The sequence below is a fragment of the Prinia subflava genome, chromosome 4 (genome assembly GCF_021018805.1).
Source record: "Prinia subflava isolate CZ2003 ecotype Zambia chromosome 4, Cam_Psub_1.2, whole genome shotgun sequence".
Classification (NCBI taxonomy): Eukaryota; Metazoa; Chordata; class Aves; order Passeriformes; family Cisticolidae; genus Prinia; species Prinia subflava.
The window spans coordinates 69,992,431-70,019,364 of NC_086250.1; the positions used below are offsets into that span (position 1 = coordinate 69,992,431).

The window sequence follows — 26,934 nt, forward strand, 5'->3', positions numbered from 1 at the left end:
GTGTCTCCCTCTCCCCACTCCTGTTGTGGGAGCACTTCACTCAGAAAGTCATGTATGTGTATCTAGGTGCTACAAATAAGATGTCTAAGCAATTTGCTTTAAGTGCTTTCTCCTACAGTGAAGTCTGGGGAAAAAAAAAATCTGTGTTTCTGGAGCCACAGAGTTTGGGTCTTTATCCCTTTTTTTTTTCCATAGCTGAACATCCCAGGGGGCTGTTAACAGCTGGAACTGTTGCATTTTTATAATGTCAATGCATGAGCTCTTTAAAGCCATTGAGAGGTTCGCAGATAATGACTTGTTGATTTTATTTGCCATCCTGGGCTTGTTTATACATCACCGTATTGTAAACCAGCCAGCCTTGACTCTTTCATTAAGAAAAAGCTCTGGACCTAAGTACCAGTAATTGGAAAGGGAGCTGGTATGTAAAATAGGTTTAATGCCAGATTTATCACCTCTCAGGGCATCCTGTGCTCCTCAGCAGTTGGGTTTTTGTGATGGATGAGGAGATTTGTGTTGCATGTGTGGGTAGTGTTGGGTCCTTTGGGCTGGTCTCATCCCTGTGCCACTCTGGGTCTGCTCTGGGTGCCCCCCTCTGCCAGAATTCCAGCAGGGAACAAAGTCCATTAAAAAACCATTTTGAAAACATACAGTCCCTTCAGAATTCGTTGTGGTAAAATGAAGCAAAATAAACCACTGATGCTGTGATAAATGAGTAGTCTGACATTATTTTTACAGACCTTGTAAAAGTAATTTCCTGATAAAGTCTGCAGATAAAACATGGTAGAGGAGCCAGCCTGGTGATGTGTCAGAGAGGAATGAGCTGACAGGGAGGGAAGGCTGCAGCTCTCACTCTGCCTCGCCTCTGGGCCTTGAAGCCTCTTTATTTGGGTTTAGAAAGGAGAGGTCTGGGTGGAATTTTGTTAAACAGGTGCTGTTGGGAGTTTTTCTGGGCAGCATATGAAAGAACCTGCCAGTGAGAGTCTCTCTGCTGGCCCATGGCACAGTAGGTCAGGGTTAATAAGGTTGTGAAGGACTTGATGCATCCATAACTAGCATCTATTTATATTTGTTAAAAAGCTTTTTGCAAATTCTGGAGAAGAACTCTGGCCTCCCTGGAGACATTGCTCGTTGCAAGGGCTGGAGCACTGAACTGACTGAAAACCTCTGCTCCTACTGCTCAGAATGAATCTGTCCCATAAAACTGCTGAGGAAGGCTGGGGAAAAGGAGACACGTGCTGAAGGAGAGACTCACACAGGAGATCAGAGCAAAATCAAGAATAAAACTGAGGATACAACAGAGAGCATCCCAAGCTGAGGGAAAGGGCTTGTGCTCTGAGATATAAGTGCCTGACCACGAGAGGAGAGAGCCCAGGGCTGACCTGGAAATCACAGAATTATTTAGGTTGGAAAAGACCTCAGAAAGCTTTGAGTCCAGGCATTCCCCCAGCAGTGCCAGGGCCACACACTAAGCCATGTCCCCACATCTGTGAGTTTTTTAAATCCCTCCCAGGGATGGTGACTCCAGCACTGCCCTGGGCAGCCTGTTCCAAATGTCCTGTGCATGCCCTGGGATGGAGATGCCCTTGGGATTGTTGGGACAGCCCATCCCAACCCCACTGATACAGACCCTGCAGGAGCAGGGGGTGATGAGGCAGGAGGGGATGATGCACTTCAAAATTTTCATGTCAGGTGCTGCTGACTTTTGGTGGGATGGGGATTGGTTGTGCTAGGGTAAAATGTTGCTTAAGCCACTTTAAGCCTGGAATGGATAATCATATCTGCCCATCTACTGATGGGCTGACATACTTGGTTTTAGAGGCTCAGGCTTTAAATTCTCTGCGCACAGCTCTTCTCTGTAACATTAACTCTGCAGGGTTGCAGGCATGAAGGCTGAAAAATGTCCCTGTTCATCTAAATTGCCTGCCTGCATGATACAGAATTTTTCCACCGAACTCCTACCTTGTGGTTGTGGCTTATCATTCAGTCAAGGTTGAACAAACCCCTCATTCTGGGTCAGATATCTCAAGAAGAGCCAGCTTCTGTGCCTGAAGGTTTTTGTAGTGATTGCAAAAATCAAAACAAAGCCTCTTCTTTATCCTGCAATGAATTTGTCTGTGTTTGGATTGTAATCATGGAATTGGGTTATTTCTAGCTGAGTCGAAGTCATCTGGTAGCCTCTTTATCACTGGAGTAAATGTTGATTGGAATCTCCATATTTAAGAAGATGATTGGAGTTTGGGGCAAGGAGTCAGACTTGATGCAGCAGCATGCAAGTGTTTTACAGTGTTGACAGCTCAGCTTTGAACTCCCAGACACATCTTTACCCTCCACCAGCTCTGTCTCAAACCCCCTCTTCTGATCCCTTTTTTTCCTCCCCTCACCTACGTGGGTTTGGTGCCACAGGCAGCAAATAAAAACTGTGTCTTCCCCTTTTAATAATGAGAGATTCCCTTTGCACAACATAATTTTCTCTGGTCCTGGAAACTGGAGACCTGTAGCAATAATTGCAATAAATTAACCCTGCCTTTTTCTTCATAAAACTGTCTGGGGAGGGTTCTTAATTCAGTTTGTCATGAGTCACTTTAATTACATCATGACCGCACTGATGAATGTTTGGGCAGGTAAAGGGTCTCGCAGAGTTTGCCTGATAAATGTTTATTGCAAAGAGCTCATTGCTAGACTGTAAATATTTTTGCTCTGGGGATGAAACTGGGCTTGCGAGATTGCTTGGGAACAAAATGAAAACAATCAGATTTGGCTGATTTTCTGTAAGTGAAAGAAGATTTATTTTTAATTATTGCCTTGTGTGTTTCAGGGGTGGTTTGGGGCTTTGGCTCTGCCTCAGTGTGGTTATAAAAGAAGAAAAGAAGGAGTGGTCATGTCCAGCCCTTCCTGTGGGCAGGGATTGTGTGGGGCAGTGGTGTGGATGGGGAGAGAGGATGCAGAGCCCCAAATCTGAAGGGGAGCAGGGAGTGAGAAGGCAGAAGGGCTCTGGTGAGGTGTGTCTGGGGGTTTGGGGAAAGAGGGAGGCATGGGGGAGTTTATCTGAGATTTACGGGTGCACTGGTGGTGAGGAAGGAGAAGAAGGGTGGCAGGAGTGAAAATGGCTCTCACTCACCCCAGGGGTGGGGGTGTTTGTTCCACACATGGCTGAGCCAACAGAAGCTTCTTCTAATTATCCCTGGGGCACTGCTGTAATTAACAGTGCTGGGGGAGCCATATGAGGGCACAAGGACACTGCACCTCGGTGACAGTGAGCAGGCAGCCACCCCCCTCGCAGCCAGGGAGTCATCAAATCCAAAATCAAAGAGCACAAGTGCTTTTTGCAGTGTATGACAGTTTTGTGCCCCCACTGCCATGGGAGCAGAGTTGTTTCTGGTCTCAGTGTTGGCTGGTAAAACCCCAGAGTCTGCTGAAAGCATAGGAAGGGCTGGTCAAAACACAGACCCTTAAAGCAAGCTTTCTGTTTTCCCTTCTGTTGATGTTTATACTGGTTGCTATTCTCACTCTGAACTCTTTGACACAACTTTTGCCTTCTTTGGCTGTGTTTTAGGCTGCTTTTCTTTCTCTCTCTTTTGATTTTTTTTTTTCTTTTGAACAGATGAGGGCTCCAGCATTGAGGACACAGACTTCAACTGGGATGAGTTCCTGGAGGAGACAGGAGCCAATGCTGCTCCCCACACCTCCTTCAAACACGTACGTGCTTCCTCTGAGCCATGTGGGTGCTGTACACATTCCCTGTTCTGGTTTTCAGGGGCTCCCTGGAGAGCTGTAGGGGAGTCTTAACCATTTTGGGGAGAAATTGTTCCTCCACACATGTGACAACCCGAGTGGGAATATCCCCCCAGTCAGGGTTAGGTGACCTTAGTGTGTTTGCAGTCACAGATTGGAGTTCTGTATCTGTGCCACTCCCTCAACCTCTGCATCAAATTTTCCATTGTTGAGGGCTTGTGTTGCTCTCCTTTTGCTTATAGTTTTTTTTATTTTTTTTTTCACTTCACCTATTTCCCCCTCTGCATTTATTGTTGTCCATGCCAACCTGTAGAGATAAATCTCCCAAGAGTGTCTTATCTCCCCAAAGCTCCTTTTAATGCCTGATTTACTGACTGCCAGAGACACTCAGCACTAGAGTTCAGTGTGGCTCATGGGGAGCCATCTCAGCCTCCTGCCTGGGGATGCTGTCTCAGAAGTGTGGGAAGCAGGGGCTTGGGCAGGTGCTGTTTTTCCTGGGTGAACATGGAGCATGCAGAGAGCTGGGGTAGTGACAGGTCTGTGCTCTGCTCTGTATTAGCACAAGCAGCATTTGAAGGCACCTCTGGAGATCCACCTTTGTCTCCAGGTGATTTTGTGGCTTGTTTTGTAGGGCTAAAGGAACTGCAGGGATGAAAAAGCTCTCTTTTATCTAGCTCTGCAAGACCAGTACAGTCCTCCATTCCCTGTTTTGCTTTCATTATAACGACAGGTAACTCAGAATATTGCAGGGTGAAGGACCATAATTCTCTATACTGGAGATTGCAGGGCAATGCTTACTGTGGAGTTTATTCTTAATCCAGCAGTTGCTTGGAGAGAGCATCTTGTCCCAGATTTCTGCTCCAGGCTCAAAGCAGAAAGTTCTGTGCTTCATGAAGCCCTCAAGGATGTCTTCAGTTGTGTGGAGATGCCAGGCTCATCCTGCTGATCCTGCTGACTGCAGTCTCACAGCACCTCAGTCTAGGGAATGTCAGTGTGGGACAGATTGGTGCTGGGGACAGTCCTTGGTGACTGCCTCACAATCTGAAACTTGGTCCTCAAAATCTGGCCAAAACCCTGAAAGTTGTCAGAGTAGATTGTGTTATCTGTCTGGTTCTGCTCTTGATGTGATTTCCAGTCACAAGTCTTTTCCAGAGTACCTTGTTGGTGTTATGGTGACCACAAGGGGGAAAACAACAAATAAATCACTCTCTGCAGGCATCAGGCTCGGGTGCTTTGAGCTGCAGCTGCCAGTCTGTACTGGGAGGAGGCCAGGAGATCCAGTTTGTACTGGGACATGGGCCAGTCTGTACCTTGGGTTATTTATGAGGACTCTGAGCTGAGATCCTTTCTTGGCACTGAGTAAAGCAGCGAATGTCACAGCCCACCTGCAGTGTTAGACCATCTCCAAAGGTCCCTCTCAATTGTTCTTTGACTCTGGGCACTGGTTCTGCTGGAAGTGCCCCCACAAGGAAAGGCACATGGAGTGCAAATGATAAACAGGTTTGGCTGGGCAGCCCTGGGGTCAGAAGCTGGAGCTGGACGAGTGAGGGATTGCTGCTGATGGGCCAGAGAAGTGTTTTCTCAGCAGCTTGGCATCCCCATGGCTGTGAAATCCTCAGCTGACCAAGCAGACCATGTTATATTTGTCTTTGTAAGTAAAAGAGTAATTTTAAACTGCCATCTCAATTGGAGGACAATCAGACAAGTTTACCTGGATTTATAATCCCTCTGGATTCAGTTGCTCATAAGGTTTTAAGAAACCTGTAACAACCTGTCCTTAAACATCTCTTAAGGAGTGACAGGTTTCATTTTGGATGATTTTGTGAAGACAAGGCTGGCACCTGACCACTGCACTGGCATCCACCTCTTCTTTAGCAACAACAGCTAGAAGCATCCCACTGGTGCTTGGAGCACAGGTTGTGCTGCAGCAGGCCCTGGTTCATCAGCAGTGTCCCAAAGGAGATGCACAAGCATCTCCAGTGTCCTAAGGTGACCTGTCACTGCTGAGATAGATGGAAGTGACATCTCCATCAGATTGCAGGACAGTGACCCAGACAATTGATTTCTTTCAGTGACAGGTCACACCTCAGTTTCCAGGGTGCTGGGAGGGGGAATTGGTTGAGGCTTGAGCTGCTGAGAATTGGTGCAGTGGAAATTCTCTCCTTGGTCTGCCTGGTACAGCAGTCAGCCCTTGATGCTTGTCAGGCCTCTAGAGGTGCTTCAGTGTTGTTATGTGACTAATTATTGTAGTTGGGCTTAACTCCTAGAGGTGCTTCATCCCTGCCTTTCTGTGTGCTGTGATTTGCCTGGTGGAGCCGTGCAGTGGGAAGTGAAACTTCATCTGAGCTTTGCTGACTGAATCCGAGGCATTAGTGACATTTAGGGATTGAAGAGGAGTGCCAGTCTTCTCTTTGATGTGGTGCAGCTGAAGGTGCCACTTTGGGACATGAGCCAGTGAAGCAGGAATGGAACTGCCCAGACAGATGGAGAAGGAGGTGGTTGGATTAAGAATCACAATCAGCTCATGTCCTGTCCCAGGGCTGCTCTGCAAGGGCAGCATTTCCAGGGGAGGGGGGGTTTCCCTGCAAAGCACACAAGGTGACACCATGCCTCTCTCATTTTGCAAGGTTGAAATCAGCCTCCAAAGCAGTTTCCAGCCAGGGATGAAACTGGAGGTGGCCAACAAGAGCAACCCAGACACGTACTGGGTGGCCACCATCATCACCACGTGCGGGCAGCTGCTGCTGCTGCGCTACTGCGGCTACGGGGACGACCGCAGGGCAGACTTCTGGTGCGACGTGATGACAGCAGACCTGCACCCCGTGGGCTGGTGCACGCAGAACAACAAAGTCCTGATGCCTCCAGATGGTGAGTTCTGCCTGGTTGGGCAGGGTTGTGCTCTGGTGTTGGGCTGTGGGTTTGCCTACACGTTTCTGGTTGGGATGGGATGGGTATTGCAGGTCCTCAGCTGGTGCTGGGTGATGTGGGCAGGGTCGTGTCCCCAAAGGGTTCAGTTTGCCAGTCAGACTCCAGCAAAGGCGTTTTTGCCCTGGTTGGTAACAACAGAAGGCACTTCCATAGGGAGATGTCTTCTTGCTGCTGAACTGTAATGCTGTGATTTTCACTTCGGGGAAAAAACTGTCCTGTTCTTGTAGGAAACAGGGGTGAAATTCAAGAGTGAGAACAAACAAAAATAAGCAAGATCAGTTTGGGTGTAACCAAAACCAGAAGCTGACTTTGCACTCAAAAATGTTTTGCCCTGAAAGTTTAAAACCTTCCACCACCAGACTCTGGCAGCTTTTAATTCCAGTGGTAGATCCATGTGATTAAAGATAGCAGAATTTGGTCATCACTGGTTAGGGCATGCCCTGATTGGCAGCTCTTGGGTGCACAAAAGCTGAATGGAAGTGTTGTAGGTTCCTGAGTGGCCCATGTGGAGCAGTTTGTTAATAATACTATTTCATCCCCAGTGTATAAAAATATAAATACATAAATACATCTATATATTTAGAAGCTATGTGGATCAACAGAGCAGCTGTGGTGTATCCTTGCTACTACATTGCTCCAAGCAGAGGCATATTGTCAGTGTTGCTGCTAAGCATTCCTGCCATATATCCCATTTATTCTGGATCAAGGGAAGAAGAGATGAGTATTCAGCCTCCAGCTTGTGCATGCATTTGAGGAAAGTCTCATTTAAGGGTTCTGCTGCTGAAATTACTCGTTCTTTCTGCTATGTGTGGCCATTGAAAACAGTGCACTTGCCAGTTGTGTGCCACGTGGGAATTCTCCTGGAGGAAGTGTTCCCTGGTTTCCCCCTGAAGTGAGCTGTAGACACAGTCTTTGAATCAAAGCTGACATTCCTGCCTTGCAAATGCCCAACTGTGAGCTAAACTTATCTTTTTGTTCTGGTCTGTGTGTTTTGAATAAACACAAGATTGGTTGCTTAAAAAAAGAAACAGTCTTGAAGATAAATACAGCTGAGAAATCTCTTGGCTTAGTACCAGTAAATCAAGCTGATGTGAGAGGGGTGAGGTATTTTATTTTATTGACCTCTTAAACTACATTTTATTATGTGGATTACAATCAGCATTACCAGAAAGGTGTTCAGTGCTACAGACTAAATCTGAAATGTGAGGGTCAGGGGGGTAAGAGAACTTACTGAATGTCATAATAGAAAATAACAATTCCCTTATAACCTGAGGCAACTGCTTTTCATGGATCTGTTGGAGTTTGCCCTTTGGGTCGTGGCCACTCTGTGTGAATTGCCTTGCTTGAGTGACTGCAAGTGTGCAGTGTGCCCTACATCCCTTCTCTGGTGGGTGATGTAACTGTACCCCAGGGTGCTGAATGTGGGCAACTGCCTTGTTAGTTTGGGGTTTTTTTGTTTGCTTATTTTCCCTCTACTACCCACATTTTCAGTGAATAAACTTTGTTGAACATGTCACAGTATAATTTTTAAAAAGAATAAATTAAATGCATAGGTTGTTACTCTAAAAGAGATTTAAGCATTTTAGAGCTTGGCTCATATTTTGGAATGAGGCATCTAAAATGCCCAAGAGAAACTGAGCCTTCAGGATTTACAGAATCATAGGACCTGTGCATTGGTAAAAGAGAAGCTGATGTTCTTGATGAACTCTGGGGAGATTTTCTTAACCCTCTTTAGCATCACACATTATTTTGTTGTTAAACCTCTGGGAGAAACAAAAACCAGCTTTAAATGGCGTGGACCCAGTTCTGAAGGCATCAGTTCTGCACATCTTGATTACAGTGAGTGTATCTGTTGGCTAGACCATGCAAACAGCAGGGCTGGGGCTGGTTGTCTGTCATTAGGCTGTGATTTTAATCAGGAGCTGAAAGCTTTGGTTAAAAAGCAGAGTTGCCAACATGGACTTGTTTAACAGCCAGAATGACAGCACTGGGACATTGCTTTGTTTCTGCTTACGAGTCAGGTTGGACTGATCGGTGCTCATCTCGTAAATGTGATGCCAGACAAGAATGGCAGAGTGATGGGACAAGGAATTTCATTAGATGGGAGAGAGATGCAACAAAATGGGCTCGTTCAGTTCAGCAGATCAATAGAACTTGATTTAAAGTCCGGCACACACAGAGCTTTTAAGAGGCAGCTGCCAAATAATTGTAGTTTATGATCCACATGGAAGGAAGCTGATTAATTTACGGGCTGCTGCAGGGTTATTTATGGGGTGACGTTAGTTGCATCATGGTGCCTGTGGCCTGGGAGTAAAATGTCAAGTCATGTTCTGTCCTCCTGTGACGTGATGGTGCAGTCACCAGATCAGGAATACCTGAGGTGGCAATAAAATGTCTTGGTTTATGGCAGGGTGGTGTGAGTGCACGTGTGCCTGTGAGCTTCATGCTCCAGCCCCCTCCTCCACAGGAAATCAAAGGAGTAAAATCGTAGTTACTTCAAGCTTTGCCATTAATTATATTTTTCTCATTACAAATCGGTGTGTAATTTGAATTGCAAACTCAACTATCCTGGCAGAATAGATCTGTTTACCATTCAAAGCAAAATGAAAATTATTTAAATTAGTTAATATAGAACTCATTTGAATGAATTGGATGTTTATTCATGAACTAGCTGAGGCAAGTGTGAAGCTGTCCTTATGGTCTGTAGCTTTGGCACTGATCAGCTCTAATGTCACGTCCTGGGACAGAGATTTCTTCTTTATTGCATATTAACTGTGGTGTAAGCAGTGGATAACTACTGCCTGATGTAGCTGAGTGTAAAATTTTCATCCTTCCTGACGAGCCCCTTCAGCAATTATAATTCATATGAGGAAGGACAACCTGCTTCAAAGTCCACTGGCAGTGGCAGGGCTGTGGTGGTGTGGGAGGCTTTGTTTCCTGCACTGTAAGGGTGGGATGTAAGGTAGGTTTTCCATCAGTAAGTTAAAATTTCCCTGCATGGACACAGGGATAGCATTTATCCCCTCCTGTGTCTTACCCCAAGCACTCTGTTCCTCCTCAAAGTGCAGTTGTTTGTCTCCCATCCTTCATCCCTTGGGCTGAAGCATTAAAAACTTAAGCCTAGCAAAACTTTCCTGAGTAGTGAAAGGAAAGGAGGTGTCCTTTAGCCTGTTCATTTCCATGTGCTGCTTTCCTGTGTTGCTGACAGTCGAGTTGGTGGGCACATCCACCATCGGGCATGGAGAACCTGACAAGTGTCATAGCTAAATTATGCATTGTGAAAGAGCAGGGCCGTCCTGTGATTGACACTCAGGGGGTTTTTTTGGACAGATTGCAGATTTACAGCTGAGCTGACAGAGCCCAGTCTCTCCTGGCACTGTTCTAATGCATCCCGGAATGAGCTAAAGACGCCGGATGAGGGGATTGTTTTGTGCACTTGTAATTGCAGCAGTGGCTCTGCTTTAATGTTATTGACAGATGGAAATTCAAACGGGGCATTTCTGTGAGCTGGAGTCTGCTTGCTGTGCTGACTGGGAGGCTGGAGATGGAGGGAAACACAGCAGGGAAAGGACCAGGTCTATATTTTGATTTTGCCATGGACTGGTGTGGATGGAAAACCTCTGAGCACTGGTTGTACCCGGGCTGGCTGACCAGGATGATCAATCACACTGTGATTCTGTGTGGGAAAGCAGCTTTCACTTCCCTGTTGCATCAATACAAGGAGGATTAAAGTTCAAAAGTCTGATCCTGGGGTGAAATAACCTTCTCTTTCATGGTGCTGAGCTTTATAAAGTTTAATCATCAAATATACCATGAAGAGGGGTAGATTTAAAGCTTTTTGCCTGCCCAGGCTTTCTGTGAAGGCAAACACCATCATTTGGTCACTGTTTGAGAAGGTTTTCAAGTTTCTCTGAGATGAGATTGACTCCTATCCCAGATGGAGGCCAAAGGAGGGAAATCTCACTGTCATTCCAAGTACTGGGTCAGGTTCTGGCCAGGATATGGTAGAAAAGGGAGACAGAACTTGTGCCACAGCATATTGGGTAGCCTTCAAATGACAACTTACTGCTCTTTTTATTTGGTTGGTTTTATATATCATCATGTGAATCTATCACAGAGCAAAATCCTGCTCTTTGAGGTCACTGGTGTACAGGAGGAGAGAAGTGGATCTGGTTGGCTTTGTTAAAATTTACAGCATGATCACTCTGAATGAATTCTGAATGGCCAGAAGATGGTCTGCTGTGCTGCAGGGGTGGATTTGATGTCACTCCAAGGCACACAGAAGGCTTTTTTTGGGGTCACAGCTAGGGGTGGTGGTGATGTGGCCCATACCCTTGGCTTTCAGCATCACTATTGGAGCTCCCTTGCTGAATGCAAAGCTTGTTCATGGGTTCTTAGAAGAGGGACACAGAGAAGAGAGATAATGTTTCTGACAATGGATGAGGGTGTTCAGAGATTCCCTTTCAGAAAATACAGTCATGGATATTGTGGTTTGGTTTTTTTTTGGTTTGGTTTTTTGTTGTTGTTTTTTGGGTTTTTTTTCTTTGTATGTTTTGTTTGTTTGTTTTTGGGGTTTCTTTTGGGGTTTTTTTGTGGTTGTTTGTTGGGTTTTTTCATTAGGATTTTTTAAATTTCATTTATTTTTTTTAATGGTGGCATCTTTCCCCTGGTAATCTCATCCCAGAGGAAGTAAAAATTAAACTGTGCCTGCAGGTCTGATTACAGCACAGGTAGAGGGATCAGACGGGCAGGGTGGACTTCTCCTTTTGCTTTTTTCCTGGTATGGAGAGCAGATCTGGCCCCAGTTTAGCTCTTTCACCTGAAATATTACTTCCTAAGAGCTTGAGGCTGGAGAAAATAAGTAGGCATTCACTGAGCTTATGCTGTTTTACATCAGCTAAGAATTGGGCCCTCGAGCCAAGTAAAATGAAACTTGGAAATCTTCTTTGGCAGGTTGCACTGTCAAAGCTTGTGGATATTTCTAAAGCAGTATACAGGGTTGTTTTTTAAAATCTCTGCCCGATCTTTATCGTGTTATTCCATCAAAACTGAGTTTAGACTAACCTAATGTAAATAGATGGCAGGATTTCTTTAGTTTAAATGCTGCAAATGACTCTTAGTACAGTGTTTTATGTGTGCTTTTCAAGTCGACTTTAGCAGACTATTAATTATGCAGGGATGACGTTAGCATAAATAACTAGTCAGCAAATAAATGTCAATTAAATATTGTATTAGCATAGTAGGCAGCTTTATGCATTGGCATAGAACATTTAGCAGATTATACTTAACGAGCATATAAAAAAATAGCTTTTTTTTCCCTTAGCTCTCCCGATGACGACAAAGGGGAGGAGAGGAGGTAAAAATGCTGGCTTTGGCTTAAATTTGCTGTAGTAGGAATCAAGTCAGTTGACTCTGGTGTATCTTGGGAGTTTCCAGGAGCTGGAATTCACTGGAGCATGTCATGGCTTGGCATTTTCCCCCAGCCCCTCATAGCCCTTTGCAGACTTGCTCCTGAGAAAAACATATTTTCACTACAGTAGTTTTTCCTTCCCTTCCTTGGTGTGACTCATCCCTCAGCTGGGATGTGAAAATTCAAATGCCCGTGGCTTGTGTGGCATCAGGAAAATGCTGTCTTGATAGGGAAAATGGTCTTTTCACTGTTGTGTGAAACTGCAAATCTTTTGCATGTGCTACTGGCTTTAGTTACTTTCAAAAGACTTAGTATTGCCAAGTGAGGCCCTTTGGGGGTAAGCTGAGCATTACAGGCCCCTACGTGTCTTTTGGGAATGTAATTAATTAATTGTTGAGCTACTGAGTAAGTGTGGCACAGCCTGGCCACTGGGTGAGGCTTTGCAAGAAGTCTGAGTTGTAGACTTCATCAAATGCAGAAGGTTTTGATCATCTCCAGGTCTGCTGCACTTGAGGTCAACATTTTCTGTTTTGATTTTCCTTTCTAATATAATTATTCAGGTCCAGAGGCATAACTGCAGAGAGCCTTGCAGGGATGAGATGCTGGCAGGATGATTAGATGGATTAAATGATCTATCCTGATGTTTCAGTTTTGAAACCCAGACAAGAAAACACTTCCTGAGTGGGAAATGCGAGGTGGGCACTGCTGTGGCTCTGGCTGGGACTGCTGTGAGTGATGGAGAAAATCGAGGGGAAAACAATGTTTGGTTAAACACAGGTCTTTTTGTTTAAATTTTTTTGGGAGTGCAGTAAAGGTGGTCTTCAGGAATGCTCACAAGATCCCAGCCTTGGCTCTGCAGGGCCCCTGTGGCTCAGGTACGTGGCCTTGGGGCACTCTCAGCTCTCTGCTAAGGGGAGAGTTTTCCCTGAGGCCAAGTCTCATCAGCTGGGGTCACTCTTTGTGCTCCTCTTGAGTGTCTGGTGGAACTGGCTTAGAAAATTTCTTTTTTACCCTTCATGAAACCATAAATTCAGAGCCTCTGCTTTGTACTCACCGCTATTTTCCGTCGGGAAAAAGTCAGCGTTTTTCCACTCAAAAACATCAGGATGGCTGTCCTTGGGGTTAAACACCCAAAAAATTCACTCTGTGTGCTTCTTTTGAGTATCTGGTGGAACTGGCTTAGAAAAATTCCTTTTTACCCTTCATGAAACCATAAATTCAGAGCCTTTGCTTTGTATTCACCAGTATTTTCCTTCAGGGGAAAAGTCAGCATGTTTTCAACTCAAAAACGTCAGGATGGCTGTCCCTGGGGTTAAACACCCAAAAAACTGTCTTGAGTTGCAGCAGAAGGGTGCTGGTCCCTCCTTGCCCTTTTGCCTGGGTTAAACTTTGTCTCAGGAGGTTTTGGCCTCTCCTTGTGCATTGTTGAGACTCCTCTCCTGAATGCCCCATGAGATGCTCTTGTGCCTGGGGATCCCAGCCCTTGCTGAGGATCAGGCATTTGAAGAACTGAAACCGTGCAAGATTGTTTCGTTTTCGAGTGAAAAACAGAAAGCAGAGAGCTCACACATCAGGCAGGCTCTGTTTATTAAAAGCAAGAAGAGAAACACACTTTTATCAAAACCTAATTTTCCAGTAAGAAGCCGTTTCAGCAGAAACATGCCCAGCCAGCCTAGTTTCCAGGGACAACGACATCTGCCTGTACTGTATTTATATTTATTTATGCTCACAAACAAATGGAGGAAGGGAAAGAGGAGCCTGACCAGACAGCCTGTGGTCCAGCGAGGCAGGGATGTGTGCAGTGACTGCAGGCACCAAAACTGCTCAGGACCCTGCAGTGCCTGTTCAGCATCTCTATCTGGGTGCTTTGTTTATCATAGAACCCAAGAATGGTTTGGGTTGGAAGAGATCTTGATGATCATCTCATTCTCAGGGACACCTTCCACAAAGCAAAGTATTGCTAAGGATAATTTGGAAAAATCAGATTTGGCCTACACCTAGATCAGATATCAGTGCAAATCCTTAGAGGCTTCACAGTTTCACTGATGCAGTTGACCTCTAATGCAAATCCTGGATTTTTTTTCAGATTTCTGGGTGGAAAATACTTCTCATCCATAACTATGGCCTGTCCTCATTCCTATACTGGACTGAGGCGTGCAGTCAGCAAACCTTGTAAAAAATATTAGTTAGTTTTACAGCTAACACTGAGGATAATGCAGCACTGTTTACTCTAGTGTGTTATTAACCCAGCTCGGAGCATGGGTTTAATCTGGAGGTTGGGTGGCAGCCAAGGAAGGGTTCAAGAAATGGTTCTCCAATGGATGAGTTTTGAAAGCCAGTGACTCAGACATGGCCCCACTGAAATGAATCCACTCTCTGCCTGCTTTTCCTTCACTTGGGTGGACTCTCTGTTCTTGTTTTTATCTCCACATGCTGCTGCCTTCCTCCATAAAGGAGTGATGCTGCCATTCCCACGGCAGCTGAATGGTTTGAGCATCATAAAGGGTCCCTTTTGGGTGGTGCAGGGAAGGCTGCACCATGAATCCTGTTTTGATTAAAGAAGCAGCACCTTGTGTACAAGCAACAGCAGAGCTGAGGATCAGGGATATTGCCATGAAAACTGAAAGCCTAATCCTTTTATAAACAGTCTGGAGGGGGGGAGAAAGAAAAGCAGTCATTTTCGGGGACTTTGACAAGTTATAAATATATCCTGAGTGAAACCAATAGTGTGGAGCTTTATGAAAGATTTAATGAATGAATATTTCATGCCCACATGGTGCTTCTTCTGTAAAGTGTGCTGTTGGTAAAAAGCAATAAACAAAGAACCTCCTTCAGGGTTTGTTTGGGCTTTTAAATTAAACTAATTTAATCAACTTTTTCAGTCAAGCTTGGTATTAGTTCATTTCTGTACACAGCACTGTACTCGGTTCTGTTTGTTTTCTCCTGATACCTGTTCCACTGTTTGGAAGATGCTTGAATATCTGAGAATGATTCATTTCATCTTGCCCTTATGGTGCATCTGGGTTTCCAAGGCAGAGAGCACAGTCCTGACTTTTTCCTTTTCCTAAAACCTGAGGAGCCATCCATCCTCTGCCATCACAGCTGGAGGTGTTACAGGACTCCAGCTGAGGTCATTATGCAGCAGGAAAATCACTTGAGCGTGCTGGTCATTTCTGATTGTAGGCAAGCAGGATTTTGGGGGGTTTTGGAAGCCTTCAGCACCCAGTTTGTTGCTGCTTGATGGACTAGAACTAGCCCAAAGTGCTCTGGAGTCTGGCCCCATATGGCCAGTGAGGCTTGGACACTTCTGCACTGGATATCACAGATTTATGCAGGGAGATAAATGATTATGCTTGAGATTGTGCTTGAGATTCTCTTCAAGCTCAGGCTCCTGGCAGGGCTGGGGCTTGGCTGTGCTAGTGAAATTTCTTTATGGTTGGCAGTCATGAGGAGATCAGGGAATGCGTTAGCTCTGTGTTCCATGTCTTTTGCAATAATATCTAAAAAATCCTTGGGGATTTCTCCTTGGGAACAGCAGGACTCAAGCCAGTCGATGTTTTCACAGCTGGACCAGCAAGTGAAAAGCAAATGAGGCACAGTAGGGAGATAAAAGCAAGCCTGATTGGAAGGGTAGAGTTAACTTTGGGAAGACATCAGCATGATCAGCTGGGAATCCTCTCAACCCCACACCTTGCATGGAGTAGTGGGGTTGGTGTTGCATGGAATGAGGCATTTCTTAGCTGCTTTTGCCATGAGAAGGAGCAAAAGTGCTTTTTTTCTTTTTTTCCTTCTTTTTTTTTTTTCCCTGTGGAACCAGTTGGTTTTGTAGTGGGCAACTTTGGGAACTGAAATTTACCCCTTTTGGGTTTCTGCTACATATGAGCAAGGTTTGTGTTAGAAGAGTGGTTGTATTAGAAACTGAGGGAGTTTTGCTTGTCCAAACCCACAGAGATCTAAGTTCCATTTTTTTTGGTAGTGTTGTTAGGCAATGTGTGAGATTCTGTCTCTACAGATCAAGGCTCAAGCCCTTGCACAGCAAAAGCATTAAACTCTACCAAATACTGATGCAGCAAAACTCCTTGCAAGTGATGCTGAGCTGCAGCAGCTGATTCATCCAGCCCAAAATGTTGGCAGAACCAGTTTCTGCAGCAGCTCCTGGCCTCCTGCAAGGAAAGCTCATTTCAGTGGGACTCAGGCTCTGTTCAGGATGCTTGGAGCAGTGGAGGTGAGCAGCTGAGACCCCGTGGCTTTGCCTTCTGTTGCTCATGATTCTGGTCACAGTCTGCAGCCTCCACCGCGACCAAACCACTGGTTTGGAGTCTGATGTTTAGTGCAGGGTGTGCTAGAGGGACAGAGATAGGGCAGGAAAGGAGTAATTGCAGCATGAGGCAGAGACTGTGAATGAGAATCTGCATTTCCAAAGGCTGTGAGCACACACCAGACGTTCCTGTGAGATTTCCTGAGATTGCCTCTTTCTTTAGCAGCGAGTGGAACAGGGTGGATTTTTGGATTTTTGGGTTTTGAGACCATTTCAGAAAAATCCTCCCTTTGACAATTCTTGTAAGAAACTTCTTCCATTCACTGAATGAAACAGCAAAATCCTCCTCCCAATGCATTGAAGTGCCAAGATGGAAATTATTTCATAATCAGCCTCTGTGACACTCCTTAAAAAATTATGCAAGTTGAAGAACTGCTGGACCTATTGCTCTGAGTTTAACCAGTGTTTGACATCATCCAACTCCTTGGTTCAGACCATGAGAACATGAAACAAAATGCAGAAAAACTGAGAATTCGTTCAGTACAGAACAGAAGAATTGCATCCCCATTTGTAGGCTTGATGTGTTGTCACTGAGGAGATCACAGTGTCATTATTCAGGCAAACACCACTGACATGTTCACCTTGCTCATGACTCTGGAGATCTCCACACCTTGAATATCCAGCAGTGAATATCCACAGTTGTTCTTCCACACACCATGCCCTGGGACAGCTGCTCTGAAGCTGTGGAGATAAAAGGCCCAGAAACCACAGAAAAATGGGAGGATTGACCCTGAAAGCATAACAGTGGGTGCAGACCACTCATTTTTGTAATTGTCAATTTAATTAATGTCTGGCTGAATGCATTTTTAATAAAATACTCCTTAAAATTATTAGTTTGAGAGATGTTTAAATAGTCATTCTTGATAATTGCATTTAATTTCTCTTCCCCAGTCTCCTGTAATTTTCCCCAGAGGAGTTCTGGAATGGAAATGCCACCTCAACTGTAAGACTAGACTTAGACAGTTAATGATATAATAGGTAAAGCATGGTCAAACTTAATTAATCTCTACTGGAGACATCTGTGGAGATTTAAAAAACCTCTTTGTCTTTGATATTCTAACTTAGACACAGTTTCTGATGTTTATATCAGAGGAGGAGGTGATTTCTTGGTGCATTGGATAGGAACTGGGAAGGGTGAGTAGCACAAGGGGTTTGATATAGAGCATGCCAAAGTTAAAGTACACTTCTCTGCAGTGGACCTTTTTTGATCAATTTGAAGATTAAATTCTGTCTTTTAGTCCTGAGCTGAGGGAGGATTTTCTGAGCTCTTTTAGGCCAAGGACAAACCAACATGTTCAGTGCCATGTCTTCAGCAGAGCTTTCCTTCAGGTGCACCTCGGATTTGTGAGGAGCAGGCACGGAATGAATTTGGGAAGCTGCTAGTGGCAGATGCAAGCACCAGCATGATCCTGAGCCAGCTGTGACTTGCACTTGATTTTTCCTTCATTATGCATGATAATGTGGGCTCCCAGTCACCGTGGAAGGGGCTGGATTCCTGAAGCAGACCATATGCTCCTGGAGCCCGTGGCGGTGGCTGGTAACGCACTGCGGAGGTTTAAGGGATGCTCCTTGAAAGCACTTCCCTTATGACAACTAAAAATTGATTCTTCTAACCCAGATACCAAATTCTGGGTCAGGTCTGGCCCTTCTGCATGACACTGGAAAACTTTTTGCTCTGAATTCCCAAATAATGTGTTTCTATGTCTCTGTGTGCGTGCTCTCTCGCTTCCGTTTGATTTTGGTCACAGAAGGAATAAAACTCAGACCCACAAATGAGCTTAAGGACATGCTGAAACCCATCCTGATTGATGGTTTATTTTGTGTTGTGAGGCAGAGCATCCACCTCCTGTATTTGTCACTAAAAAAAGCTTTTTTCCTCACGCTGTCACTTGGGAATGAAGAAACGAGGGGAAAGTCAGCGTTTTTGGGTGTAAAAACGTAGCTACTTCCTAAAGTGCTGGAGTTGATGTAGAAGATTGATTCTATCCAGGGAAAAGCTTTCCAGATTCAGGAAATCATCGTGCTGTGTGTTGTACCAGTTTTGCTGAAGAGGCTGTGCCATGGTGAGTGCAGAACCTAGAGAGGGGGAAATCCTGCAATTCTCCTGTGCCAAACAACTTGGGGAAGGTCAGTGAGGAGTCCCTGCCATGTGAAGCATCTGCACCCTGAATGTTTTGACTGCTGAAGTTACCTCTTCCATAGATTCCTGCTTTGCTTTCAGCAGTTCTGCTGTTTCTCTTGACCTTTTCAGCCTGGATGTCAGCAGGTGGATCTGTTGGCAAGGCCTCTTCATGTACAACATAGAAATTTATTTAGAAAGAAGCCAGAAAACACTTCAGAGGAAGCATTGTATGATGAAGATTTCCATGAATCTGAGTGAACCATGGCTCTGCACTAATAGTTGGTTTAGCAGTGAAGGCATCTCGGGTTCACTGGGGTGTCTCATCTCCAGTCAAAATATCCCAGGTTGATGGAGAAGGTAAAGCTTTATAATTCAAAGAAAATTTAGAGCACTGTGGAAAAGCTGCTCCTGTTTCAGGTCCTGTAGCACATTGTTATTCTCATTTCAGACTTTGCCTTGCATAATGTTCCACGTTGATCTCCGATTCAGATTTAAACTCTTCAAAGTTTCAGGGGATGTTTTTGATCCTGGGATTTACAGTTCAAGCCCCTTTTCTGTTTCCAAGTGAAGAAAACACATGTTTAGCAAGCTCAAAATGAGCCTTGATGGAGTATTTCTTTGATGGTGTTGTGGTGATGGTTATGAATTTACATTTTGTGCATAGGATGTTGAGCACCTCATGGGGCCTGGCTGTGCTTCGACTGTACCATTAATTTCGGGAAGGATGTGTGATGAATGTTCATCAGGCCCTCCAGGTTCTGATTTGTGGTGCTCACATCACACAGCCCAGAGGCTCCAGAGTGATTAAACAGGATTCAGTCATTAGGAGCTGGCAGTACAAATGTGATTAATTACAGAACGCGCCGTAAATTGTGAAATGAGTTTGAATTATTTTGGTTTTTTTTTGAAAACATATGTTTCTGCTTCATGGGGTGTCAGAAGTTGGAGTCGTGGTGAATGAGGCTCGTTTGCTATTTCCATGATAATTTGGGAGTGTGCTGGGTCATGGGAATGGTTAAATTTCCATTGTTGTCCCAAGCTCTGGGTGTGAGCAGTGAGATTTGGGAGAGTCACAGGCTAATCCTTAAATCAGACCTTACAAGTCCAGCTTTACTGTTTGTACCTCACTAACTCACGCACAGTGGCACCAGCCTCCCCTGAGTCCTCACAAGAGTTTTCTGACAAAAAACCCCTTTTCTTCTGGGATGCATCTTTGTGTTGGAAGCGTCAGGCTGAAACTAGTAATGGCTTGCTTTTTACTTTGAAATTGCTGCTGGTGGAAAGGAAAAAAAAAAATGGAAACAATTTGGAACTCACTGCCCAGAGAAGCTGTGGCTGCCCCATCCCTGGAAGGACCAGGCTGGATGGGGCTTGGAGCCACCTTGTGTAGTGGAAGGTGTCCCTGCCCATGGTAGGGGGTTGGAATAAGAGGATCTTTAAGATCTCTTCCAATCCAAATCATTCTACTATTCTAAAAAAACTCCCCCAATTTTAAGCATTAATCAAAGCTTAGTCCTTTTTTTTTTTAATTGGTGTTTCTTCTGTTGTTTATTAAACAACATAATGCACACAGTAAACTACAAGCTTCTTCTCTTTCTGTAAAATACAGGAAATAAAAAAAAGAAAAACCCCAAATCCCAACCCCAAATCAAAATGGAATTCTTGGACATCAAATCCCTCTATTTGTCTTCTATGTTTTGATGCTTTTATTTGTAGTGGGTATTTGCTGTATACTGTTGCTGCTACCAGGGAAAAAAATCCCATAATTGTGCAGTGAACTGGTTTATCCTTTATGTAAGAACATTGTGCTGCTGTAAATTTGTTGGGTTTTACGGAGCTGTCTCCAAAGAATCTCCTTCAGAGAGCGACCACAGGGTTTGGGGATGAGAAAATGCACTTAGTGTGGGGGAAAATTGGAAGGAGTTTGGAAGTGTGAGGTCAGAGCCCTGGGTAGGATATTTATACTGCAGTGACATCCCTGGATGGAGTGACCCATAAATTTTAGGTGGTGTTATGCCACAAAATCCATTTGGGGCTGGTCTGTGAGATCCCAAAGACACAGGGCATGGAGCTGCCTCCTGTGTCCTTGCCAAGGCAAGCCAGGGGGAGGATGTTTGGTGTTCAGGAAAACTCCAGATTTTCTTTCTTTTGCTGTTTGGCATCAATGGCACCTGGGGCAGTGCAATTTTCTGTGACAGACCCCAGTTCATTCCTGGTGTTGGCACAGGCCAGTGTGTGCCCAGTGCTGCCCAGAAATCCTGATTCAGGTCTGAACCCAGCTGGCTTGCAAGAGTTCTGGCAGTGGTTAGGAAGTCTGACTTGGATGGGGATTTATCTAGGAATTTAGTATTTTGCTTTGCAGACATACTTTTTTTCCTCTTTCTATATTTCTGGTGTGGAACTAGTGCACAAGGAGCTTTGGACTGCTACAGCAAGTTTTTACCAGGGCTGGTGGCTGGGCAAGCAGCACAAGCATCCTCCCCCGTGGCTTTCAAAACTTTTAAATTGGGATTTTACAATTTTTGGTACATTTGTCTGTGCATTTTTGTCTACCTGCAGTAGCAACCCTCTTTGCCTACAAAGATGGCTAAAAACTTTTTCGGTTTTCACCCAGAGGGGCTACAGTTTGGAAGGAAATAACCATGCAAATGCCTGCTAAGTGCAGGGAATCCGGTGTATGTACTTGTGTCTCATATGGGTGAATTCATAACTTCTCATGCAGTCACACTCTGAGCTCTGTGATCTGATTTTGCTTCTGAGCACTTTGCTTAAGATGCTGATTTTCCCTGGATAACAGCACTCTTGCAATTTTATTGTTATTATTTTTTTATCTCTATGGGATAAAAACTGATGCAGAAATTACAATCACAATACCAATTCCCTCCCTCTTTTCCTGAAAGCTCCCAAACTGCTGATTTGACAAGGCTTTCATTAAGACTCCTGGGTCTGGAGATTGGGAGCTGGAGCTCTGAGTGTTCATGATCCATCTCTTCTGAGCCCTGGGCATGGTGCTTAATGCACAGGGAAGGAAAAAATAATCAGGGAATGTGCGTGGAGGCTTGGGGTTAAGTGCCAGGAGCTGCAGAGTTTGGATGCTCATTTTCACAGTGAGCCATCACCCTAATGGACATCGATACTAATGATGGGAGAACCCCTATGGTTATGTGGTGTGTGCAGAGCTTTCAAAATCCAGGCATTGCCTGGCTCTCAGAAATGCCTTTCAGGAACTCTGTGTACACATCCAAGATCATTTAAGTCAGCCAGTGCTGATTTGTTTCTAAGACTGTTGTTGACAACAATGAAATTTAGGTATCTGGTACCTAGAATTGACTAGGGCAGAGAGCAGTATTATTGCTGTTTTAAGGTGTTTTTACACTCATTTCACCTGGAACCCTAGACTAGGTACCAAAACCCACCCTTACTATTTTATTGCTGTTTAAAGAGTGTGTAGTTTCTGTTCAGGTAAGAAGCACAAACCACTCACTCTGGGTGAAACACTGACTTTGTAGTTACACCTCACGTTTTTTCCTAATTTATCACAGAGGTAACTGAGTCTAAAATCAGCCAGTTTTTGCCATATTGGATTCTGTAACAAACAGAATAATCAGCCTTCATTTATGTCTGCAGATACAGGAGAGCAGATGACTGACCTGCTGTCCTAGGCTGGCTTGGTGCTGCTTGTATCCCCAATTGTCTGTTCTGCTTATGCTGGATATTGAGTTCTGTGCTTTTAAAACTAGATCTGGCAGTGAAGAGGGGGGAGAAGGAATAGTGGTGGAATGTCTGAGGTGATTCTATTCAAAAACACAGAGATCAGAGCTTCAGTTTCTCTTCTCCTGGGCTGGGTTGTCTGCAGCACAGGAGAGAGCTCTCCTTTGCTTTTAGTTAGGTTTTTTAACTAGATGAGGCAGAGAAATTCCCCAGATGGTGGCTTTTCTTTTTTCTTGGAAGTGAACTGCTCTGGACTGAACACCCAGAAAAACACCAGGAGCTCACACATGTGGCCCACCAGGACCTGGGACATGGCATTTTCCAGAGCAGGAGGGACTGATAAGAGGCTGAGCGAGCCAAGCTACAGCCCATGACAAGGACTTTCTTCTTCTTGCAAGGAATTTGCCATCTCCTCAGAACAGTGGGAGGTTCCATTGTTCAAAATTACTCATTTTTCTGTGCTTCTGAATACTTTTCTTGTTAAATAAACAGGATTTTTTTCCACTTTTCTCTAAGGAGGTTTACCTCCTGAAGTCGTTGAGGGAGGAGCTGCTTGAGTTTGCTTTCTAGAAAAGACCACTTCAGAAATTTCCTCCCAAAATTTGCCCTAAACCAGGACACACACTTAAAAATGGTTGTGTCTAGAGGATATTTTTGCATTGCCTTCCCAGTTTTTGGTGGTGTTAATAAGGGTGGCATTTGGTACCTAGTGTAGGGGTTCCAGGTGAAATGAGTGTAAAAACACCTTAAAAATAAATCAATAATCATAGAATCGTTAGGGTTGGAAAAGACCTGTAAGATCATTGAGCCCAACCCTTAACCTAGATTATAAATACACGGTAAATGCTCTAAACAGTTGAATGCTTCATCCCTAAATTCCAACCTGTTGAGGCTGGATGGCCACAGGTGAATGAATTGGTTGCATCCCTGCAAGGTGAAGGGTGGGAAGGGATTAATTCCCCTCTCCTCTTGCCATGTCCCAGCTCTGTGTCTCCCTTGTTCCCAGATCCTGAGGGAGGGCAGTGCTGTGTCTGGGTGATTCCAGGCTGGCTCGTGCTGATCACACTTGGGTGAAGCCTTCAAACAAAGGGATGTGACAAGTGCAAGTGGAGCTGATGGATGTGCTGCTGTTCCTTATCTGCATAATCTGATTGCAATTGATAAAGTAACACCACCAAGACAGAGCAGAGTCTCTTCCCATTATCAGCACCCCTCTCCTTTTTATCCCTTTTTAAAAAATTATTTAAAATACTTCAGTACAAGTCAAATACTGACTTTGACTGAAGTAAGGCAATTAATCACAGTAGTTATGAGTAGATCATTTACTGCTGGGTGGGTACCTGAGGCTGTTGTGCTCAGGGAGTCAGGGCAGGGCACAAACCTGATCTGGATTTGTGGCACATTGTGCTGTTGGGATCTGTGAGGCAAATTTCCCTTCTGATCTTGGGCAGTTTGGCTTGGAAGCAGAAAGCCACAGCAGTGGGATCTCAGAAGAGTGTGTCTGTATCCATAATGTTGTGTTTGGGGTGAAGACAGCTGATCCTGCTGCATGGGAGTGCCTCAGTTGTTGGTGGTGACCCTTCTGCCAGGACAAAGTATCTTGTTCTGCTTCCTGAGCTGCAGTGAGTTAATGGAGGGGATTTTTACCAGATTTTCCATCATTATTAAAAAAAAATCAGTATAATAAACATCCACTCACTCTGCACACACTGATGGTTTTCTCCCACAGCATCCCACATCCACCTCTTCCACCCATACTTCCTGCAGCTGGGTTGGATTCTGTAGCCAGTGCAAGCTTTAAGAAATGAAAAAGCAACTCCCAAACCACCTGCTGCTTTTTTATTGTTACAAAGACAGCAGTTAATTAAGGGTTAGAGAAACCCAGGGGGAATGGTGTGCAGGTCTGTGAAGGGCTTGAAGGATGTTGGGAAGCCAAGTGTCCTGTGGGAGGCAGCTTTTTGCTCATGAACTTGCTTGTTTTGACCCAGAGCATGTAAGTAGATAATTTCTGGAAACCCTGAATGGAAGCAGGAAGGATAAAAGTCACATTGGACTGAAATCCAGTGTAGTTGAATAGAAAAAGCTGTAAGGGAGTTGTTCAGGTGAGAACCTAGAGCATGTGTTCATGCCTTTATCTGGGTTTTTTTCCTCTCTACCTGTTCTGATTCAGGGGTACTTCATGCAGAGTTGGGTGTGCAAGAATTAAAGTCTGTGTTTTGGCCCTTTCTTGGGTGAAGACCATAGAAACTGCAGCATAATCTCTTAGAAATGAGATCTGGGTGGTTTGCATAGCCTGAAAAAACAGAGGGCACCAAATATCTGAGGAAAATTTAAAAAACATGCAGAATATTATTACTAAATTAGGTAGCTCACATGGGCTAAACATGAAGTTTGCACTTAATCAGTTTTATTTTTTAAAATGTGAGATGATAAAGAGCCAGCAGATAAATCAACAGCTTAAAGGATCATATACTCAGAGAATACAAGAACTACAAATTCTCCTACAGACACCACACTTCCTTCCAGCATCTCTTCATTAGCCTGTTGTAAATTCACATTTTGGACCACATTGTGCTGCTGGTCCAGAAGTGTCTTTTGGGCACCTGTATTCTTTGATGAACAATTGCTTATGACTTCTGGTTTTCATGAAAATCCTCACTATATAGTATTTTTCTTGAATACTTTATTTAAGACAGGTGTATAGAAGGCAATGCCTGAGCTCTGAAGTTGGGGTCTCATGATATTTTTGGCTTCACCACAAGGAAATCAGATCAACAGCTTTTGATGCTCTTTCTTTTCTTTTCTGGACTGAATTTGCATTATTTCGTGATCCCAGTTCAAACCACAGAACTCTGCTGCTGTGAGAACAGAAGACTGTTTGAAGTTTTAAGTAAGAAATTTGTTTGAAGATGTCTTTAGCCCCATTTGGCTTTTTTTTCAGGGAGCCCACAAAAGAATTCAAAGCAAACAATAATTTTTATTAAAAAAATGCTATTAAAGCACTAAGTAAATTTTTTTAAATGTTGATTTTACTGAATTTATTTTGGAAATTCTTAGTAGGGAATCTGGCTTTCTAGGGTATGCAGTGGAGTGTGTTCCTAGCCCTGAAGTCTTGTGGAGGGTTCAGAAACAGCCTGAGCCTTTTGCTTGGGGACAGCATCAACCCCCATCCTGTTTTCACATCCAGTCTGGTTCACAAGGATGTAAATAGTTCAGCAAGATGAATGAAAATGTGGGGATTCAACCGTTTCCTGTCAAAATGCTGTTTTATCAAAATGGAAATATTTTGTGAGAACATGTCAGTTTTGACAAATTGTTTTGATGGGTGAAGTCTAAACAAATTGTTTTAGCATTCTATGTTATTTTGATATAAAGACATCTCATTTCGACTCCATCATTTAGACCTTTATAACATAGTTACAACATTTATATGTTAATATTTTTGTAACTTATAAACATTGCATCGAATGTGTGACAACTTTAAAATTAAAAGAAAATGTCAGTATTGTAAGCTTTCTATAGTTTTGCAATATGCTGTTTCACTTTTAAAAAAAACTGCATATCTTGCCACAGAGTCACAGAATGGTTGAGATTGGAAGGGACCTTAAAGATCATCTTTTTCCACCTCCCTGCCATGGGCAGGGACACTTTCCACTAGACTTTGGATGCTCCAAGCCCTGTCCAGCCTTAGTTTTCCTGGCTGTGTGAGCTGTAGCAGATTTTCATTATAATGTCACCCATCCCTGCTGAATGGAGTGCCTGGAATTCCCTTGTGTTGCCCTTCAGGTGCTCTCCTGCTGATTTGTGATCCTTTTCTCCAGGCTCTGTGCATTTCTTTCTGGCACCAGCAACTTCACTTTAATGTATCTTAAATATATATCTGATTTTTGGATCTAATATATATATGTATATCTAATTCGTAAGTCTGTATTAAATTTTGAACATCCTGAATTATTTGTTTAGAAAATTCATCTTTTAATGAGATCCTGGTATTTTAGTTTATTTCTAAATAAATATTGGAGGGAGAAGAGTTGCCTGGGTCCTGCCCAGCTATAATTCCCCTTGTTAACTATTTTTGTTTGTTCCAGTCCTAGGAAAGAGTTAAATTTTTAATGATAAAAATAGTTTCCACACTGAGAGTGTTGTCACTTAGCAGATTAATCTGAAAGATCTTAAACCATTTTATAAAGCTGTTTAAGATGCTGTTCTTCACATGTGAGAAAATTAAAACTCTGCTGTTTAGAGGTTGATGGGTTCCAGTGGGGATTCTCCAGTAGAGGTGTCGACAGGTTGCTGGTGATCCTGGGTTATTAAAAAAAAGAAACCCAACATGAGGAGTGTTTTGTTGTTTTTTGGTTGGGGTTTTTTTCAGATATGGACAAAAATGAGCATAATTTGATATTATTGCTTGTTGGGCACATGTATCCATGGAACAAGCTGAGGTGTTTCCAAGGAGTAGCTTATTTTTAGGTGCTGTATGCCTATAAGTTATTTATGCTGCCATTCCTTTATTTTACCAAATGTAGCAGTTCAGATCCCTGAGTCTTGTTCTTGCCAATCAAGAGGGCGCCTTGGGGAGAAAAAACAGTCATGAAAAGTAAAAAACCAACCATGTTCTTCCCATTGTCTTGTCAGTCTTTCAGATTTCAAGGTTTTTTCCTGCACTTTGCAGTGTCCTGTTCTTAAAAAAAAAAAAAAAGAAAACGAGAATTT

At 43.9% G+C, this 26,934-nt stretch overlaps 1 protein-coding gene across 1 annotated transcript in view; it reads left to right on the plus strand.

Annotated features, from left to right (window-relative positions):
- Positions 1-26,934, plus strand: part of SFMBT2 (Scm like with four mbt domains 2) — a 107,310-nt gene that overhangs the window by 14,161 nt on the left and 66,215 nt on the right. Inside the window, exons 3-4 of the mRNA XM_063397077.1 lie at positions 3,602-3,696; positions 6,360-6,600. Of these exons, the coding sequence (XP_063253147.1) occupies positions 3,602-3,696; positions 6,360-6,600 (336 nt within the window). The remainder of the gene's footprint in view (positions 1-3,601; positions 3,697-6,359; positions 6,601-26,934) is intronic.